General features: G+C 38.8%; 2 protein-coding genes across 3 annotated transcripts in view; both read right to left on the reverse strand.

Moving 5' to 3' along the window:
• LOC110062821 (uncharacterized) lies at positions 1-16390 on the reverse strand. 2 transcript variants are annotated; one of them, XM_089275617.1, is made up of 11 exons: positions 16317-16390; positions 10890-11119; positions 7345-7378; positions 6666-6760; positions 5876-5932; positions 5517-5588; positions 4245-4364; positions 3845-3935; positions 3323-3766; positions 1447-2309; positions 1-941 (listed from the first exon to the last, which is right to left on the reverse strand). In XM_089275617.1, the coding sequence occupies exons 2-11, from the start codon at positions 11099-11101 to the stop codon at positions 239-241; spliced, it is 2691 nt and encodes an 896-aa protein (XP_089131743.1). In that variant the 5' UTR covers positions 11102-11119; positions 16317-16390; the 3' UTR covers positions 1-238. The 2 variants fall into 2 exon arrangements, with proteins under 2 accessions (XP_089131743.1, XP_020625423.2); XM_020769764.2 differs by lacking the exon at positions 16317-16390 and having other exon boundaries at positions 10890-11292.
• LOC110062820 (uncharacterized) overlaps positions 13277-21660 on the reverse strand; it is a 26514-nt gene continuing 18130 nt past the window's right edge. The window contains exons 17-21 of the mRNA XM_089275626.1: positions 21493-21630; positions 19608-19736; positions 18461-18662; positions 17604-17644; positions 13277-17187 (exon numbers count right to left, since the gene is read on the reverse strand). Of these exons, the coding sequence (XP_089131752.1) occupies positions 16412-17187; positions 17604-17644; positions 18461-18662; positions 19608-19736; positions 21493-21630 (1286 nt within the window). The 3' untranslated portion in view covers positions 13277-16411. The remainder of the gene's footprint in view (positions 17188-17603; positions 17645-18460; positions 18663-19607; positions 19737-21492; positions 21631-21660) is intronic.

A 21660-nucleotide genomic window follows, 5' to 3' on the forward strand; every position in this document is an offset into this window, starting at 1 on the left:
TTAAGTCATTTGATTCATTCTTTAATGTCCACTGCTATATTATTTTATGCTCTCAAATACGTGTTGCCATAAAAATGTGTTTGATAAGAAAATATAAATTAAACTCCACAATTCCATATTCGACCTCGAACACACCTTTTGCACAAAATATTTAGAAATCCACTGGCACTGAAGTTGGCATTGATGGAAATTGCACGGCAATGTCTGCATTTTAATTGACCTTTACAGCACCGTTGTTTTAATCCATGATTTCTAGTGCCTGAGAACTTGGCCATGGATTGACGTCACTTGTTGGCCACACCCCTGATGTATTGTTGCAAATGTTTCTCAGTACTGCTTCTGTTGTAGCATCATCCAAAGTGTTCAGATCAGAGAGAGTCTCATCATTTTCATGACTGAGATCTGCAAATGTCAAGTTAGTTTCAAGTATTGTCATTTCATGGTCCTCCCCTCCCCTGGTAGTGCTGTTCGTTCTGACCTGTGACACCCCCCAGTTTGAGGCATTTATGTTTGCATGTTCAGCATTTAGCATAGGAGTGAGATTTCTTCTTGCTGAAAAAGCACTCTCTGGTGTTGGCCTTGAGCCATTGTTATTGACATCACCATGAAGAACTCTATTACGCAGCTCCTTTAAACCATTCAAGTGTTGATTTGATGATGTATCCATGGGTGATGGTGTGAGGTGTCGAGGGCGGGAATTAGTCTGCGGTGTCAGAGGATGAAACCTTTGATCTTGCAGTGCATGCTGCGTTAAAGGGGGAACTGATTGGCTGCGCTGGTATGAGGGCGGAGGCATCTGACCTGAAGAGCTTGTAGCTTGGTTACATATTGTCTCGAGTTCTGATGAATAATCCATTGTCTGGACTATAGAGGCCTGTGGCATGTGTCCATTATCTGAAGTATTACTGTATCTGCACGATTTTGGAACAATACCTGTGCCCCTGAAAACGTGCAAAGAGAACTGTTACTATCAAAATAGTAGCCCCTATTTTACTGTTACTATAACCGTTTGTGTTACAGCCACATTGATGTAACTGCTTTTGGTCTCTTCTTGCTCAAAGTTGATACATTTAGGGTTGTCTAATTCGAAAAGAGATCATTATAGAGACAAAAAACGCGGCGAAAATCTATCATGAAGTCTTTGAAGTCTCACAATAACATGAATATGGAACATGGGTTGAAATGTCATTGGAACCTTAGTTTTTAAAGATTTGAAAACTAAAATTCATGTATCCATGGTGGAAAGTTCATAAAAAATAAACTTTGTGCACAAACAAATACTAAAAACAACATGAGATGGCGAGAGAAGTCAGAACTTTCAACTGATAAATAAAAAGATTATTTAAATTTGTTCGTAAAAATAGAGTTATTAGGGATTGTAATATACAATTGTGAAATGACTGAATAGTGAGAATGATTTCCCTTATCACATCTTGCCCAACTTACCCTTGTTTAGAATGATGTTGAGACATGTGCACATCAGCAGCAGATGATGGAGGACTTGTCATGTTTACACCCTGGGAGAAGCCTGTTTGAGCCATATTCTCAACATTGGATATTGCTAATGGAAGCATAAATTCCTGCCCTCGCTGTGCAACATTAGGAGAGATGGGGTTAAGCTGCCGGCCACAACCAGGAGAAGCCATTGTTGGAGACGTGACATACTGCTGTGGAGCTATGCGTTGAGGGGTCCTTGGTGACGGCAATGGGTAAGCAAATGAGCCAGGTCTACGGTTAGCTGTTGGAGTAGAAGGTGGATTCTGATTTGTCAGTCTTGGTTGTTTACTTGGAGACATTGGTACATCATTGACTGCCATCTGTGATGCTCCTTGCTGAGACCAATCATTGCTCATCATAGGGTGAGTGGCAGTTGGTCGCAATGTGGGCGGACTTGTTTCTCCTCTAGACACTCTCTGTTCTTGAGCGCTACTTGGAATTGGTGTGAAAAGAAAGCGGGTAGGTTCTGCTGAGTTTGGCGTGTGTCGAGGAGTAGCACTTGCAGAACTTGGTGTAACTGGACGATTTTGGGGTGTTCCAGGCGTGTTGAACTTTGGTGATGACTGGAAAGGAGATGGTGTCTGTGGCACAGCAGGTTGAATGGGTGTGGTGGGGGATATCATAGATGGAGTAACAGATCTTATCTTGGTTTGATAGCTACTGGGTGGGGTGGTGGGGTTACCTGCAGGCTGCTGTTGCTGGTAAAACTGTCCCATTTGAGCAGGAGGACTCTGAAGAGTGGGCTGTATAGGTTTTGGCTGGATGTGTAACGGCTGCTTGTGAAGAGACTTCTGTTGAGCTGATATGCTTACCTGTACCAAAAAAGAAAACAACCCAATGTCAAGGATCCACCTTTCATTTATGTCAAGGTGTTCTTTAAACCTCCTCCCCATTAATACCAATTTCTACCTACCTTCAAACCCCTATTAAGTAGCCACCCTCAGGGAAATGGGAGGTGGCCGCTTAACAGGGGTTGGCCACTTAATAAAGGTTGGTGCACCTTGAATATTTTTGACGGTCAATTTAATTCCTTAGTGAACAGGGAGTCACTTCAAGACAATCATGATAAACGTGTATTTCAAAGTTTTTATCACTCATCACCTTCTATTTCAGACTCTTACTTGCCATTGTCTTTTCCTAAAACAAAGTTTTTAGATTTTTGGGTGGCTGTTTAATAGGTAAAGACAATAGAAAAACCCTCATCAGGGTGACCAAAAGGTGGCAGGGATCACTTAATAAAGGTGGCCGGTTAATAGGGGCTTTATTTACAGTGTTTTACTGACAACAACTTTGGGACTTTGATAACTGGCCGCTTAATAAGAGGTGGCTGCTTTTAAATATTGGACTGTATACTGTCTTAGTTTGTATTTCTTGAAAACAAATTCTAGTAAGTTACTCATGAAATGACCTTGATCAAATATGAAATCATCTCTGGCAGAACTTTAAAAAAAAATCATGGAAAGTAATGGAGAGAATTGTGACCATAGTTGAACCATCTAATGTCCTCTATAGATCTGAACAGTCCAGCGCAACCTACACAAATGTCAGAGGAACCCCAGCGTCTTTACTAACTTGTATCCACCCTGTCCTATGATTTCTCCACCAACCAACCATTTGATGTTATAATGAGAAAACCATAAATTCTGAAGTCTTCAAATCTCCCACATTAAATAATGTATAATCCCCCTACTAATAATACATGTTTCTTTTAGTGTTGTTTGTGAGAATTCATGCCGATAGTTAATGTTCTTCTCTATCTTTGTCACAGATCTACTTGACTACAGATTGACATTGTAAGGAGAGATTTGATGCTGACCAGCCTTACCAGTGTTTTGTGATTTAACAACTGCTGTGGTGTGTTACATAAAGCTTGGCCCGGTTGTAGCATGGCATTACCAGGAAGTTGTTGAAGCTGTTTCTGCTGTTGTCGCTGTGGCATCTTTTTTGGTAACTGTTGTGGCTGACGTCGCTTCTGAGTCAGTAACATTTGCTCCTCGACTTGTTTTAAAGGGGTAATCAATGACACTAATGAGTGGCCAATCTGAGGCGTGTTCAAATCATTGCTAGACATGACAACAAATGCTGCCATGGACTTGCTGGAAACATAACTTCCACCTACAAGGAATCTGGCCAACTCAATCAGTGTGCTGAAAACTCTGCCCAGAAGTTTATTTGCCCACTCACAAACAAGTAAACAGGCAGCAGACAGAGTCTGGTCTTCCTCAATTTTGTCCCCTCCAGCCAAGCTATTTGCTGCATTTGCTGAACTCTGAAAGCCAAGAGAAACTCAGATTAAAATTACAAGAATTAAGAGGATGTGAATTTGGGATGTTTAAAAACATATTACCTTATCATTCTCATTTGCTGAAGGAACTTGAAGGGATGGGAGGGTGGGTGGCTTCACATTCTTTTTCCTTTGTATGCCACTGTAACAGTACTTAAGAATGGTTAAGGAGTTCATAACATAAGCAGCAGTGGATTGCATGCGACATCAATCTATTCATTTTAAAAAATAGAGACACGGAAGTGTTGAATACTGACAGATTTCATAATGGCACACCAGGACTGTCTGGTAAGAATAAACACTATCTTCAAAGTGTCACATCATACTGAGATGTAACACTATTACTAACAAGAATGGTTAATTAAACACAACACAGTCCCAGGCAGATATCCACACTGTAATAAATCACAGTAGTAGATAAAAACTGCCATAACTCCTTTTTAAATACAGTCTGAAAAGATATTTTGAATTTCCTCGAGTCCCAAGTCTTCTAGCTTTTACTCTTGGAAACACGCACTTGATGATTTTACCAAAGTCAGGTGCACTCAGTGTCCGAGCAGCATTCATGCTTTCACAGTGAGCTCTGAAGAAGAAAGGGATTATTCATCCTTTTAATGATTGTTTGATAATCAGGTAATAGTTAGATTTAGCCAAGCCTAAAAGCAGAGCTCCTGATTACAATAAGTTAACTTGGCTTAAGTTTTCAATCCACTCAAAACCAGTATCTCGGTAGCAGTCAACTTCGAAACATGTGACCTCAATGAGCTCTAAACTGGAGCCCGCGTTATGGTCACATGATACTGGTCAGCAGATACCTTGTTTTGACAGGTGTCAATTGACCATAACATGGATGCCCAATATCAAAGATGTACGCTGTAAACCAAGGCAGCATGTCTCCGTCAACCTATTAGCTGGCTGGAGTATGGCTGCCATGTTACGTGACTTTGTCATCTCATTGTTATGCATATGTGCCTGATCATTATTAGCCATAATAACCATGAGCAATTAACGGGTTCCCATAAGTATGGTGTTCCACTTGGAACACCATCCTTGTTAAGGATGTTCACACTAATCATTTCTGCGCATCCTTACTGCACATGCAAATTCACACACCACATCGTGCATTGAACATGCACTTCGCAATAAAATGAACAATGATGGGGCAGATGGCCATTGCTATAGCTTTGCCTGGATTTAACGATCTTGGACATTTGGTTACCCCTATTTTTCTTTTGACGGATCATTTTCTCTGCCGATTTTCTACATTAAGCAAAAAAAGTTTGAATTTTTTGCAAAATGCATCATCAAATTCCGTAGCTCTTTGTGTATCTGTATGGCGGTTTCAAATGCCTCTTGGAGGGTTAAGTTTTGTGAAAACGTTGGAAACATTTGGAATTATTAATGCAACGGATTCACTTATACAAAATATTACTAGCCTAAGGATAGTTTGTCTTCGTTCATTCATCTTTGATATTTTAAGCTAAAAACCCAGTAAACCATGCTGATTTATACAAGCCAATTTTTCAAAATCAGACTAGTTTTCCCCACGCTTTACGTTCTCTCTATGAGAGAAAGTTTGACCTCCTTTTATTGTCATTCCTGCAACAAGTAATTCATTATCTGTCCACGGTAGAAGATTGAAGAAAATCTATCGAGTAGAACATTTTCATGCGAACGTCCTTAAGTTAGGATTGCAGTGAACAAATTTATCAATTCAACATTCACAATGTCTTACTTGTATTCATCATAGACCTCATGTTTAGGCAGAGTTGAGTTGTTGTCACACTCCTCCAAATGGCAGCGAATCCTGGAAAAAAGTTATGCGAATATTCAGCTGTTTGATATCATTCTCAGGCTCAACAATCTGTTACATTTCAGTCTGTTGATTTTCTCCCAACAAAAAATATACCAATTGAGTTTTGAGCTTGTAGATCACAGCTGAGATAGGCATAAAATTGTTATTTTCAATATTAGATTGATACTAAATGTTTGAAGTGTTGTTATTGATTGTGATCCCTTAGACTTGACTCAGTGACACTTAAATTGACTAAGACCATCAATTCAAATAAATATGTGATATATTAAACAACTCACCAGTGAAAAGCTTGGGTTTGCTCTGCCCTTGTTGTGGAAATGGGAAGGGCTTGATTGCTAAAGAGAAACAAATATTATTATGCTGGGGCACTGGCCATATTTTAAAATTCTAGAATCTGCACTGAACCCTGGCCTAAGTAGTTGTAAGCTCTTATAGTGAAGGCAGTTGCTTAAGGAGACAACAGAACTACAGAAAGAATCTTGAACAGTGCTCTAATCCAATTCAGATAGAATCTGGCTTCTTGCCAGGGACACCAACAAGTAGACATGTAATGGCATCATAACTTCTTTTTTTAATTTCTAGGGAGTTAGGCATAAAAGCCTGCTCTCCAAGTTTTCACCAACCACTATGGATAGATCGGTCTATGGTTCTTTTTGCAAGCTAAAAAACCCTAAGGAAAGAGAAAGAAACTTGGGTGGTAGAGACAAGAAGAACTGACACTGGTATATTCTTGCCAAGGTCACTGATAAGAATTTTTCCTGCCTTCTCCATGTCTGTCATTTGTTTTGTTCATACATGGTATGTAAAAGGCAAGCTTGTTCATGATGAGAACAGGCAAATTTAAAATATATCGCAGATCCAGTACCAGGATTGATTAAGCTTTTGACAGCAGGCCTACTGTCTTTGACAAATAAAAATTTGTGATAAAATTGATATCACAAATTGTTATCTGTCAAAGACAGTAGACCAGCAGTCAAAAACTTATGCTTTCAACACTTTTTGCCAGAGAACACAATATTCTATATTATCAGGCAAATTTTAGTTTACAAAAAAGTGAATGATACTCACTTGTCAAAGTCATCTTTAGAATCTGAAGCTGTCTCTCCTGGCAGTCGCAGGTAAAGCAACAATTTCTCTGTGTCAGACAACTGTTGTACCTCTTCCTAAAAAGATAGTTTTATAAAACATTTCCAGGTTAATTAACACATTTTTTATAATTTACACAATTCTGGGGAATATGGTTTTTACCAACTAGATTAAGATACTGTGCAACAATGAATGTCAATACAGAAAAAATGAGCATTAGCCGATCAATAAAGCAAATTACTAAGACAAAGAATAAGGGAGAGATATGTGGAGAATTTTACAAAATTGGTTGGAAAGAGGAATAAAGTACAGACTACCTCCAACACAAGAGTACTTCAGGTAGGGAAGAGTCTGTTTTGTTGTCCACCCATCAGTTATTGAAAACAATATTTTTAATCATTGTGACATTGAACTAAATGAAGCTTCATTTTGTTGCAGAAGAGAACCAAGAACTCAAAACCGCATTGAGGCCCACCACATTGGACCTTGGAAATTTAAGTCCACAAAATTCTTCACTCTTTAGACAGCACAAGCAAGAATCAGTCAGATAACACAAATTATTATAAAACAAACTTAAATATACTTCTGCAGGTTGATTATTATTCTGTTATTTTATAAACATGCCACAAGTGAGGATAAAACAGTTCAAAAAGAAAATTACCAATATCTTTTGAATCCTCTCTTGAATTTCTTTGCTGAAATGAGAAAAAAAAAAAAGAGATAGCATCAATTGTCCCCTCAGAATGTGAAAACACCAATTAAAATAGTTCTTTTTTTCTACTTTACAGGATCGGTAGGACAGTTTACTGAGCTCCATAATTTAACAAGACTGAAGTCCATTAAATAGTAAGGCCCACCTCCCACAGGAGAAACAACAAAAGATTTTAATTAAATTTAGAAGTAACATCCAATAGATTAATCTCAGTGAGCACAAAAGAATGGACTATTCCACAATAGCGTTGTCTTAATATGTGTATAAGAAAGAAAAGACATTTAAATTTCCATCAAATTAATGTGAGATGTACCAGTACTTTCCTCAAGTCAGAAAAGCTGTTATTCTGTGCTATCTTTAGCAAAATGAACAACAGTGTCTACAGACAATTTTTCAGTTCAAAAACTTGATTAAACTTTTTGTTACAAAAACTCAAGAGTGTTGTGATGGAAATTATTTGTCTTTGCCTTGTCAAAGTTGATCAAATTTGACAGCAAAAAAAGCTTTCACAACACTTTCCACTTAAACAACAAAAGCACATTTTCTATAGACAGGTGAACTACAATATCTAATGAAGTTAGAATATAAAACACCTGGCTCTGATGTTGATTTAAGATAACACATGAATACTATTAATAGCTGATCCTTGTTCTTTAGAATCCCACTTATATGATCTCCTTTACGCCCTTTCTTTCAGGATTAAGTGATAACATTATGCTTCAAACTGCAATCACATTTTCAAGAAAAAAAGTCAACAATTGACAGGTTTCATGCACATGGGAATTGAGATGCATCCAACTAAAGGAAAATGCTGCCAACTAAAACCTTTTAAGTAAACATTTTTTAAAGTGATTTATAGTGAGCAGATCCTGTCAAATGCTAATTTCACCCATTTAAACAAAATTTTACAAGTCATATATAATAAAGGACTTTAGGATTCTGAAAGTCTGATTTGTTTTGCAACAGAAAAGATAGTAAAAGGATAAAACTGATAAACCACTCTTTCTACAATTTGAAACCTGAATATTTCAAAATGGAAAATCACAATTAACTATTTACTTTGAGTCATATATTCATTACACCTCATTACTGCTTACTAATTATGATTGATGATTGCATTTTATATTCAACGAAACTTTGAATTTAATCAAAGTTAAGATTAAACTTAATTTTAAATACGAAAAATTGTGGCAGTTTCTAAACTACTATGTCAATGTGCACAGACTTTGAACAATGTTGAAGAACTTGAACTGTCAATAAACCTCTATCATAAATTGATCTTCAACCAAATGCAAGTGAGTTAGTTTTTTTTTTTTTTTTTTTTTTTAACAAAATGCGGCCAGCTGGCAAATGTATTTTTATTTTCTTTAAAGTAAAAGAAAAGTCTCCAAATGGCATATCATGGTCAACATGTCACACTAACAGACAGTAGACCAATAGCTTAAATATTTCAGGATGAACAATGCGGAGCCTGTTCCCACGACCCAATGGATCGTTAAACACAAGGAACACATGGCGAAACAAAGCCAGCAGACATGGCGTTATTTCACAACGCGCCTACATATTGTTTCTATATTTGCAGTAAGACCTTTCGCCGTTTTAGTCCGAACATGAAATAAACAACGTTGTCAATTTCCGAAATCGACGTTTGAAGTCTAACATTGAAGTAAGATTGTGTTATCTCAAAGGAATTCCTTCCTTTTAATCTTTGTTCTAAGAAAATCAATTCTTGATTTGCTTGTGAACGATTTTGCAACTCAACACGCCTCACAAACTGCAAAACTTTTGTTTAAAGCGACAAAAAAAATTAATACAGAGAGCAGCGTGCTCTTTAATTTTTCCCGCGAAAATTACCCGCGTAACTTTTATGCAGATGTAGCATCATAGGCTATGGCTAAATTATTATCTAAAAACGCCTCCGAAAGAAACGGCGTTGCAAAGACGTGCATTTTACTTGTACCTGATAACAACTTCTTTCCTTTTTTTGTCATATATGGTACTCAGTTCGTGAAAATCCCGCCCCAAATGAAAATGCATTTTGAAGTAATTGCTCGCATGAAAAGCTATTATACCGTGATATTTGACCAAAAGCACCTGACTTTTACCCATCCTAATCGCGATCACAATTCTAATCTACACGTGTTTCATTGAATTCGATCGCATGTGAAATACAACTACGATGCCGACTATCTGACAGCGTGTTTGTTTTACATAACTCGATTTCATTACCTCGCCCATCACGAAATTTTCACAGGGTTAAAGTGAGAAGTTACTGCAAAGGTCTCCTTTTGTCAAATATTGCCATGGAATGGAATCATGGAGTTATATCGTTTGGTACACTGAAATTACTCCTGCTATCCAATGGAATTGCGCTCTGCTGGGGTCGCCCAAACTCGACCCGGTGTGGACCTTGCATGAAGGCAGTAACGCAGTGTGAATTTTCGTCTTACAAACTAATCTAAAGGAAATTCATGACACCTTAAAGGACGTAAAGTATTGACGACTGACGGTATGATCTCGCTAGATAGCGTATAAGGTCGCTGATCAAACGTTCTAGACAAATGCTACCCGCAAATGATAAATAAAACGTTTCGCTTGACCACCAGTCACCTCTCACGCCTCGCTGAACAAATGAAAACAATCTAAAATCATGCAGTCACAAAACTGATGCCGGAAAATAATTTGCATCCCATTCATTTGACGAAACAGCAATTTAACCCTAAAAGAAACAAATAAAAACTTCAAAAGAGTTCAAGGCTACACGTATTAACGAATTTACTACCTCAACATTTTAGAGGTTAGGGAAACTACGTATTTTTCCTCGTGAAATAAACGTTTTCTATATTTACAAAACAGAAACTCGTGCTTATGTCAAACGATGGAGCTGTGCACTTTATACTTTGCTGATAACTACAACGTTGTAAACACATACAGATTCCGTTTGATCGCCAACAATTTGTGCCAAGTTATCTCATTTCTATCAACGCTAGACGGCTATATATTTGCACAGAAATTCCTAAATCGTGCGAAGTTTGCGAATGAATGAAATATTTTTAAAAAGCCACGTGCAGAACGGAAAAAACAGTGGAACGACTTCCCGCATTCCTGCGTCACATCTGCCCTGAGCAGAAACCCACATGGCTTCGGTAAATCGACAATTCCTCGACAAAAACAAACTAAAATTAAACACTTCCATCAGCTAATCTAGTTTACACCTAACAATCATTAAAATTATGCACAAGTCAATAAGTCGCAATGCGGTGACGTTTAGACCTGCCTATATCAACCACAAACCTGGAGGACTCCAAATCCAACACGTAATCAATTTAAAAACGCGCTTTTACTCGAGATTAAAAAAGAACAACATTTATTGGCGTGATAGTAAATTAACACAATTGCACGCGACACGTTACCATCCTGCACGCAGCTATTCCAGCTGAACGCGGCTCAGTCAATTGATCAACAATAAACCTCAACTTGATCGACCTACTTACCTTACGAAGGACTGCAAAGCTTGCTCAAGGCCGGTGTTAGGATTGTCTGCCTCTTCCAGGTCGCAGTCTACCGGACTTGTAGAGGGAGAGGACTTTAAAGACAACGGGATCGCAGCGGATTGAAGAAGCTCGCTATGTCCTCCCGGGGTTAAGTCAACAGAGGTTGAAGTGCTCACGATTAGCTCACCGCCAGCAGGCTTCGATCTGTCCATGATGACTTCACTGGAAGTCTGCATGGTGAAAGTAGATAATCTGAGTGGTAAACTCCTTGGTCCGAGTTCCACAGCGTTCTAGCACCTCATAACCCGTCCGCGATCAGTACAATGCAGTAGTAAACATCATAACCTTGGTTATTAATCGTGCAGCACATGGATTGACAACTAAGACGCATGCGTGCCCGCTCGATCTAAATGAACGTTGACAGAACAAGGTGTTAGCAGCCAATAGGATGAGCTCCAATAATTAACATTGTACTTTATCCAATGGTGTTTTGTCATTAAAATTACACGGCACCGACAACTGCTAATTTAATTTTTGATACGCAGAGGAAACCCGCATTCGCATTGCGGATTGTGCTTTTTTGAACACCACTATCATTTTCGAGTTCGAGTCTTCCTAATTCAGAGGTCGTTCATCAGGTATTACCCTGAGCAATTAGTTTACTTAGAAGTGAGAATGTTGATTGACAAGTACCAATGTGATTGATTAGCTTAGCTTGATCAGAAGTGAACCCCACATTTCACTCAGCCATGCACCAGAGCCGTCCGGACGGAAGAGCGCAAAGTGAGTCCTTTGCGCAATCTCAAAAGCACAAAGCAGCAAGCCGATGTCTCCTGGGATTATACTTAACGCAAGCTTGCTCTGTCTCTCAACAAAACAGCTCAAAGCGTCTCTGATTATGCGCCAAAATACAGTTACTTGTTGTAGTTATTGCCAAGAAAAAAAAAAGCCAACAAATCGATATCAATAAATACGCGACTTAATGTTTACAAAGACTAAAGTATAAAATATATATATTAATGTTTGAGGAGTTTTGCTATCTTGACTAACGTGAAAACGGTTGCGGGAGAGCGCATCGAGTTTGGCTTGTGGCGGTCGCATTCATTCACCTAAAAAAAGACGCAATTACCAACAACATAAGAGCCTGTCCCAAAGGGTTATCAAACGCATACCAAGCATTCAATGAATGCTGGACGCTTACTCTCGGTACAGGTTATTATAAGTTATACGGAATTCTGACGCTTAAAAAAAACGCTCATGTGACAGCGACCACACAATCTGCTTTTATTTTCTTTTTTAGGGAAGGTCAGAGATCTTGAAAAACCTGAAACAGAAGTGTTGTCTTTTTTCCGTTGGTGAAGAACGTCGGACAACGTTGATTGCACAAAGCACAGGAAGTTTCTGCTTCATTACATCCGGCACGCACGGCTTTCGAACATTTCGTGTCATCAAAGTTGATGACACAAGGTAGCATGCGCTTGTTTTTTGGTCGGAATCGCGTTGTCTCCGAGAAAGACCAAGCCCGCGTTTTTTTCAGGAGGTTCCCAAGTGACGCGACGTGGACTGACCTCGTGTTATTATTTCATTGGTTAGTAGCAATCGGAAACTGTCCGGAAATTTCGACGATGTTCTCACGAAAGCAGCGGCTCAAGTTCACAACAAAAATCGGCATTTTCTTCACGCACGTTTTCGCTACGAGGGAAAAAGAATCTGAACGATTAAACTATCAGGATAAAGATAATTTTCAATTCCCAAATCACTGCACAAGCCCATGGAATCACGAAAAGCTTCAAAATAAACAAGTCAAACTCGGTATGACGCAAACGGTCTTGAAGAAAAGGTGGTTTTCAAATTTATATGAAAGCCGAGAAGCGTCCCAAACTGAGATATCAAAAACCCCATCCTCAGAAACTGCAGTCTCCCCTATCACTGTGGGCATACAATCAAATGTTTTCACCGAGTTTTCAAAGATCGTATCAAAAGTTCTCATAATTCAGAGTACTGATGCGAGCAATGCTTTGGAATAATTTCACGCCCGCCACCAACAGCAATTATTGTGGCTATACTAGTTTACTTCTTTTCTGTTCCAAGGTATAGCGTTAGGGTTAGGGACATAACGGACATAGGAATGCTCATCACTGCCCTGAAGATTAACCTGGTTTTCAATAGTGACCCAAGCATAAACGCAAGCACAAGAGCTCCACTAGCTAGTTTCTTGTCCGTTTTGGCTTCAGATAACAGATCTCCTATTCTTATGCTGTGTTCCGTTTTCACACTGTGCAAGGCAAAAACAATCATGCTTAGGCTTGTGTCGCTACTCAGAACCAGGCTTTGCTGAGAATTTTCTCGTTCTCTGAACGAAGTGTCTGCACGCACAATCCCCTACCTCCAAAACAAACGGGTTTTATTAACTAGATTAAAATTTATTTCCTCCCTACATCAAAGACGTATGCATTACTTTAGGACCAGCCCAGAATAACATTGAATATACTTCGTCATTTCAACAAGATTACACTACAGGACATTTTTTCGTTTGCTGTGATCCGCTATGTAGCGTCGCTCGTGAGTACAACTTAGTTAGTGTCTATACATTTTCTTTAAATACTTTTCTTAAAAAATATATGATGAAAATAAACGATTATTACCGAGGTGGCCCACAGGGGCAGTACAAAAATATTTATCACAATACAAAAATATTTATCCCAATACAAAAATATTTATCCCAGTACAAAAATATTTATCCTAGTACAAAAATACTTATCCCAATACAAAAATATTTACCCCAGTACAAAAATATTTCTCCCACTACAAAAATATTTTCCAGTACAAAAATATTTATCCTGGTACAAAAATGTTTAACCCAGTACAAAAATATTTCTCCCAGTCCAAAAATATTTCTCCCAGTACAAAGATATTTTTCTAGTACAAATGGGTCATTGCGAGCTTCCTTTATTGCCTGATTTCAAACCGAAAAGGACTAGGTACGAGTCTGTAAATTATGGGATAACCAACTATTGATCCACATAGTCAGAAAGAGCAGACCACGATTCACAAATGCCCCGCCAAATGCTCCGCCCCCGGGATTCAACACATCTGCAGGTTTTTATTAATCAGTGAATAAAACGTCCACCTGTTCAGTATTTTAATGCAACGGTAAGACTTCTAGGACATCAGTACGTGTTAGTTGATTCTGATTTTATTTATATTTTGTTTTTTAACAGTTTGCTAGAGAATAGCGTGACATTAAAAATTTTGTTGTATAAAAACCATTTGTTTTGAATATTACTTTTAATATTTTCAATGAAATTGTAATTTGTTTCTTTAGCAAGAGTTAGTACAAATAAAGATTATTATTATTATTACTATTATTATTATTATTATTATTAGAATAACGACAATCCCGTTAACGATGTTTACAAAAAAACAATTATCATTAAATGATGATGCATTGCATTTTAAGCTCACAAGATCTGTCTTGAAGATCGCATCATTTGAACATGAATTTAAAAAAAAAATGCTAAGGCTAGTTTTGAATGCGAAATGCGAAATGCGAAATAGTCGTGTTCACGTCAGTGATTGTTTTGTGATAAACAAAATATAGTTCACCTTGTCGCTTATATTTATATGCTTACAAGTAATGAAGAAATATCTAAAATTGAGAAAACACACCTTTAAAAACATCTACAAGTTTCTCTAGTCCCTGACGGACAAGCCATTGTTCGACAAACGCCTCGTCTTTCCCGATGAACTCATCCATAGCACTTTCGAAAACACGTGTGTCAAATGCCCGGGGGTCGCCCGGGGGTACGCAAATGCCCCGCCCCCGGGCCGCGATAAAATTGCGAATGCTCCATCCCCGGACTGACAACGTGAGCAAATGCCCCGCGGTTGCCCAGGAGGGGGGATGGGCACTGCTGGAATTGACTGATGCATAACCTTCTACGCAAGCTGTAACTTTCTAAACGATATTTTAGTGTTCGCTCACTTATTTGAATATCGTGGCGTTTGTCCAGTAGCTTGACAGTACTTTGATAAGTATATCCTCGACAAAAATAATACTTTATCAGAGATCGTTCTTCATCGATCGACACCTCATTCCCACACGAAGGGCAATAGTTGAAGTTGCTTTCCAGTTGAAATCCAGTCTTGGCAATATGCGATAAGCGTTGAAGCCGTTGTCAGTCCTGGACTTCTTTGTTATGACAAAAACACTCAACTAGCAATAATAACAGTGGAAATTAAATTGGGACTTCTCTCGTTTTATACACAGGAAAATATATACCAATACGGCAAACGGCCATCTTGTTTTGGCGGGAACTTTACTGGGGAGCAATGCAGCATGGGAAAAATCTTGCAGGATGAATATAATATTTCTGCTGTGAGAAAATATTTTTGTGCTGGGATAAACATTTTTGCACTAGGATAAATATTTTTGCACTGGAAAAATATTTTTGTATTGGGATAAATATTTTTGCACAGGAAAAATATTTTTGTGCAGGAAAAATATTTTTGTTCTGGGATAAATATGTTTGTATTGGGATAAATATTTTTGTACTGGAATAAATATTTTTGTAGTGGGATAAGTATTTTGTACTGGGATAAATATTTTTGTATTGGGAAAAATATTTTTGTACTGGGATAAATATTTTTGTATTGGGATAAATATTTTTGTACTGACCCTGTGGGTCACCGTATATTACACAAATGCAGTATAAAATTCATTTATAATTCAAATAACTGAAATGACTTGTGTGGAAATCCGGCTTCGTAAAATTCCTAGCTACATTTCTCTCAAGAAACAAACGCATTTCAATTCTCCATTTTCACATTTCAGAATTCGAAACTCTTCTAACATTACGATAACGGAATAGTCCTTTGACAACGAAGGGCCTTCATTTAATTACAAGAAATACATCATAGTTAAATATACAACTTTAAGAAGTTGTGATAACGCCTGAAAAAAATTCCGCCTTGAAAGGGATTCGAACCTATGACCTCTGCGATACCGGTGCAGTGCTGTACCAACTGCGCTTGATCAAACCAACTGGGAACTGGTCATTATGTGAAATCCACAGGCTTTGTCTCAACTAATTAAGTTGGTTATTTAACTGCAATGGGCTTTCTTCCAATTACACCTTTATCCCACAGTTAAAAAATTTGAACTTGATAAATTCTATTTCATGAAGGACCTTCACATGGGATAAAAACCTCAAAGCAATAGAAACCAAACTAGTAAAACACCAATAAGCTAAAAAAGAAAAAGATAGACCAGAAAGATGAAGAACGACTGAATTGAAAAAATCTGGCTAAATGTTTCAAAATACTATTACAGGCCAGTGTGCTTATAAGTTCTTTTTACACCAGAAGCAGGCTCACACTGAACCAGTTTTAAAAACATGCCAAGCATTAAACCAAGCCAAGACCTACCTTAGTAGAAGATTCTGATGCTCTCGAGGCTCTCTCTCCCAGTCCCTCCTCATCTAGTTTACCTGACTACTCTTCCTACCTATCTACCAGATTCATCAGGATCGCTTGACATGCACTCTTGGAGGTACAGGGGGGGCTTCGGGGTCATTTTCCTGGAGGGAGGAGTCAGTCTGTCCTACGCTTCCGTACAGTTCATTAAATGGTATATCAGCACCCCTGTTACTCACGCCAAGCCCACCGTCATCATTTGTATGCCAGTAAGAGGCCTCTCCATCGATGATGGGTAATTCATCTTCCATGCATTGTTTGTCTTCTTTTTTCGATCGCGAATCAACCCTCCGTCGCACTTTACCACTTTTTGCGTCACGACTCGGCCACTCCGCTGATTCGTACAGCGGGCTCACGTCAGACGCACCCTCGTACAAGGGATTGAAATCACTCTGACTGCGATACGAAACAGCGGACTGGTACAGAGGATTCAAATCAGCCAAGTTACCAGATCCCCCGCTAACACTTCCGGCAGGGCCTGGTTCATAAAGTGGGTTTATATCGACATTAGAAATCCCTCTTTCGGCTTCTCCAGCCCCGGTCTCGTACAATGGATTGTCTTGTTCAATATCGTTTGCTGTCTGGTATATTGGATTACTAGCTACTTTTTCACGTTGAGCACAAAGCGTTAACGTGCTTTCGTAATTTGGATTATTGATAGATTTCATTGTCATTGACGTGGGTTTGTCTCCAGGGGACTGGATCAAATCCAGAGGAATGGAATCTGGGTCTGATAAATGGCCATATATGGGGTTTACCGACACGTCTTCTGTCACGTGATCACCGTCATCGTCGGCCTCACTTACATCGTCAAATTCTTTTTCTGAAAAAGAAAACATAAGGGATAACTTATGGCTATTTTTTAATACAGAAGTGTCTATTCCAGAGAAATACTTGTCGTAGCCACTTACTTTTGCTCCAACGAAGAGCTAACACTACGGCCGTTAATTTACCTTAATCAACTTGAAGTTAATAAATAGAAATAAAATAAAAGCCACTACAGCAGTTAGCTTACCTTTATGTCAAATTCAAGTTGATAAATAGCTGAGGCTAACGCTAGCTTGCCTCTTTATTTCCGAACGCGTGAGAGATGAACGAAAGCTTGGAGCACGAGAAACCAAAAAGACTGGAGGCGACGGGGATTAGAGCTTTCGTTCGGCTCTCGCGGAAAAGAAACGATTGCTTTGCAGGCTAGCTAGATTCAAACGTAAATTACATACGAACGAGACAAATACTCACGTCGACTCTTTGGGGATTTAACAAGTCTCCTCACTGACAAGCTAGATACAAGAGAAAGAATCAATCGGTGATGAATACACTCCAGGTTCGTTGGAAAATAAAAATAGGCCCAGTTAACTCAATTGTTGACAACAACAATCCCTTTTCAGAGAACAATGACCATTTCAGTTCCCAGAATGTGTGAGGACAACGTTATCCTGAGAAAGAACGTCTCATTTTATCTGGTTTTAGCTCGACAGAAAAGACGGTAACTCAGAAAAAAAAAATTGAAAAAAAAAATAACTGAAAAAAGACTACAGTACGTTGCGAAGGATACCCCGTGGAATTTCGGAGGATTAGTGAAACAGGGTCATAGCATCACAAGGAACGACGAGAGGTATTGCCATCCCCAAAAGGTTTCCCCAACAATCCGCCAATACTCATTTATTCTCCTTACCTTTGTGCATTAATTTTCTTGTTCAAAGATACAAGCGAGACCTTCGGATTCAACCCTACTGCGCCAAACATTAGACCTCCCTACAACACTTTAGATGAGTGGACAACAGTTTATAGCAGGTGGATTGAGTGATAACAGGATGGCTACAAGATTTGCAGCTTGCCGAGAATGCTTGGCTACCGTGTGGGTATGCCGGCAAACGCAACTCGATTAACCCGCTACCTGAAAATCACGTCACTGGAAAGAAACCATGTGAACAGAAGTGTCACGGAAATCTTGAAATGGAAAAAAATTTGATTTTCTACTGTGCCAGTGAGAAAGAAAACTGCCTGACTGGGGAAGTGTTTTCAAAGCTGACGCCAATTTTTTTTTTCGGGTAAAAGGACAAACTTGATAGATGTCACTAAAATCTTGATCTTACCCCTTCCCTGTCCTGGATATCAAGATATGCTTCTTTCTCAAGTAAACAAACACAATGATAAGGATAATGGCTACCATGGTGACAGCCACAGCAACCACCACTGGCGTCACAACTGAACTGGAACCAGTTCCTGCCGAACGGCCTGATTTGGACGAGTTTTTATTATCGGCACTGGGAACAACGGTGCTGAGCTGGGTAACAACTAAAACGAAAATCACAATGTAATAGTTACGACCAGGAAACAGGGAACAAAAGGGAGGTAAAAGCCGGTTATAACAAATAATTTAAATTATAACTGGAGAAAGGCCATATGAGGGGATTCTTAGGTGATTTCATTGTTTGCATTTTGTCTCGTACGTAGAGAAAGCATCATGCCAGTTACGAATTGACTTCAGTCATTTAAAAAGCTTGTGAAATTTAGTACTGGGTGGAAACTTTAGATCTTCTGTGTGTTATAGTAAAAGAGATATTGACTTAAATTAGAAACTGAACATTTCTAGTTGGTATTAAGGCCAATGAGACAATTAATTCTTTGTAAATCATAGCTCTCGATGCTTAACCTCCGGTTTCTGTAGCATGAAGTGGTTAGGAGTATTGTTACCCCCGCCCCCGCCCCCCAAAGATAGGATGCTAGTCCATTGCAAGGTTACCCCCCGGCCATTCAGTCAGGTTGCCCGGACAACTCGCCGTTACACATTTATACCGCTGGTTGGAGAGAGGAACTGTAAGAATTAAGTGTCTTGCTCAAGAACAAATCACAATGACTCCGGCCAGAGCTCGAACCCAGGCCACTCGACCCATAGTCCAGTGTATTAACCACTACGGTATGCCCCAGCGCCACCAAATTACGCCCACGCCCTTTCAACATTCAGGGTTGTTCTTTTTTTAGTTCAATCACAAGCTGAAGCGCTTATACTAATGAGGCAAATATTGTAAAGAAAGATTCCCTTAATGCAGTTCGAACAGTGGTAGTTCACCAGTAAAACACTCTGGTCAAACGCTAAAAATCCTTAAGACTTCGATAATCAAAATGAACTTCTTCTTGTCACTCCCGCTCTAGATTAAAATTCTGTCTTCCAGTAGACAACCCAGGTATGATTTGCACAGTCACACTTAAAAGGTCGACTAACTATCAAATTGAATATACCTTCTTCACAAAACTTTCCTTGAAATCCAGGTAAACAATCACAATAACCAAATGCATTATCACAGGTTGAATTATTCTGGCAAAGACATTTCTCCTCGCACTTAAATCCATAGGTACCCTCCGGACAGGCTGTCAAGAGATAACAAAACAAAACAAAAAAGTAACTTTATTTAAGTGTCAAATGTAATAAGCACTGTTGTGCTAATTGGGGACACTATAAATAATTAAACAAACATTGAAAATAGCACATAAATTGTTGTCATAATAGTTGCTTTTTAGATGTTTATAAAAGGTTAAGTTTTGGGTTTTAAAATTTTAGAAACTTTTAGCCTTTTATGAACAGAACGTAAATAGTTAAGAATCCCAAATAGCAACTTTAAAAAAGAGATAGTCTCAGGATTCGGTGCATGTGTACAGAGCATCATTTTCGTTTTCTTACTGAGCCACAATTTGTAACTTGTGCCAAAATTTCACGAAACATTTCGACGGATGTACACAGAAAATGTCGAGTTTAGTCACCATTGAACATCGTATTTATTATTCCGGGCAAAGGATTTACTCTGAACAAACGAACGAGTTTTCTGCTAGCAATTGATTGGTTCATAAACAATCGAATTGAGTGGTGCACGGAAGTCAGAAAATACAAAAGGATTGTTATGAGAAAAATCGCCACTACTTTCCACGTTTTCGCCACTGACTACAAAATTTCAAAGGAAAATTCCCTATCAGTGTTATTAGCTCACTTAAGATTGTTTCAGAAACAATGACATAAGCTGAAAACTGACTTAAAATAGTTGTTAAATAACTCAGCTTTATCCTGAGCGTCAGACACATTGGCTCCATTACATTGGACAGAAGATGGAAGTCTTTTGTTCTTATATTTGGATTGATAATAGGCCCGGAATCGCCTGGGGATCCCTGTCAAAGTAGATGACAACCCTTTAAAGTACTGTTTACGTTTCTATTTGATGAGGGACTTGAGTTCCGCCCGACATCTTCGGAATGTAGCCCAGTGTACAGGGGAGGTTTTTTAGCTTTCTTTCAGAGTCTCTCCTTCTTTCTCACAGCTTTCAGAACTTCAGCGTCAATCCAGGGAGTACTATTAGCCGACCTAACTTTTATTTTAGGAACACAATCATTAGCAGCTGCAAGAAAAAGATCCATCCACTTGGCGGTAGAGAGTTCCATGTCATCGTCCTCATAAGCCAAATCCCAAGGTACAAAATGTAGGAGATTTCGTAGCTCAGCAAAATCAGCACCTTTATAATTATAAACGTGACGCTTGAATGGCTTAATGCGTTTCAGTGGTACAATAATTTCAAAAGTTGTTACCATATGGTCTGAGGAAAATTACCCTGAGAAACTTTCAGTAAAGTAAGCCTGGTTTTCACTAGCGACGCAAGCACAAGCATAAGCACAAGAAAACGGCCTTGACGCAGGCATAAACACAAGCGCAAGCGCAAGCACAAGGATCAAAATTTTTCCTTTTTCTTGTGCTTGCACTTATGCTTTTGTTTGCGCTGCTACAAGTGAAAACGAAATACCGCTCAGGCATAACACAAACACAAGGATTTTACTTCACGTGATTATGTTTGGCCAATGAAAACGCTGGATCCAGATTACCTCGCGCCTAAACAGTTTTCCAAAACGGCGGAAGGTTCGGATGATTTTGCTTTTGCGTCGAATTTCGCTTTCACTTGGGTCATCCCTATTGCTTGCGTTGGTGCTTGCGCTTGTGCTTGCGTCGCTAGTGAAAACCAGGTTATAAAATAGGCTGACGTGATACCTTGAGCATGTGCCGAATCGTGAAACCCTCCCTTTAACAACAAAAATGTCAATTTGTCAGGAAATACGACTTAATTTGACTGTAGTAAATACAACATACTTTGATTACAGTATTCACTGGTGAATCCGGGCTCACAGTTACACTCTCCATTTCTGTAATCACATTCTTTATCCATGTTAGGAAATTTACATTCACACTCCTTCTTGCACTTGTAACCATAGAAACCAACAGAACAAGCTGCAAACCAATAGTACATAAACTATAAAC

This window comes from Orbicella faveolata, unplaced genomic scaffold (genome assembly GCF_042242905.1).
Source record: "Orbicella faveolata isolate gen_17 unplaced genomic scaffold, um_ofav_v1 contig_1, whole genome shotgun sequence".
Lineage (NCBI taxonomy): Eukaryota > Metazoa > Cnidaria > Anthozoa > Scleractinia > Merulinidae > Orbicella > Orbicella faveolata.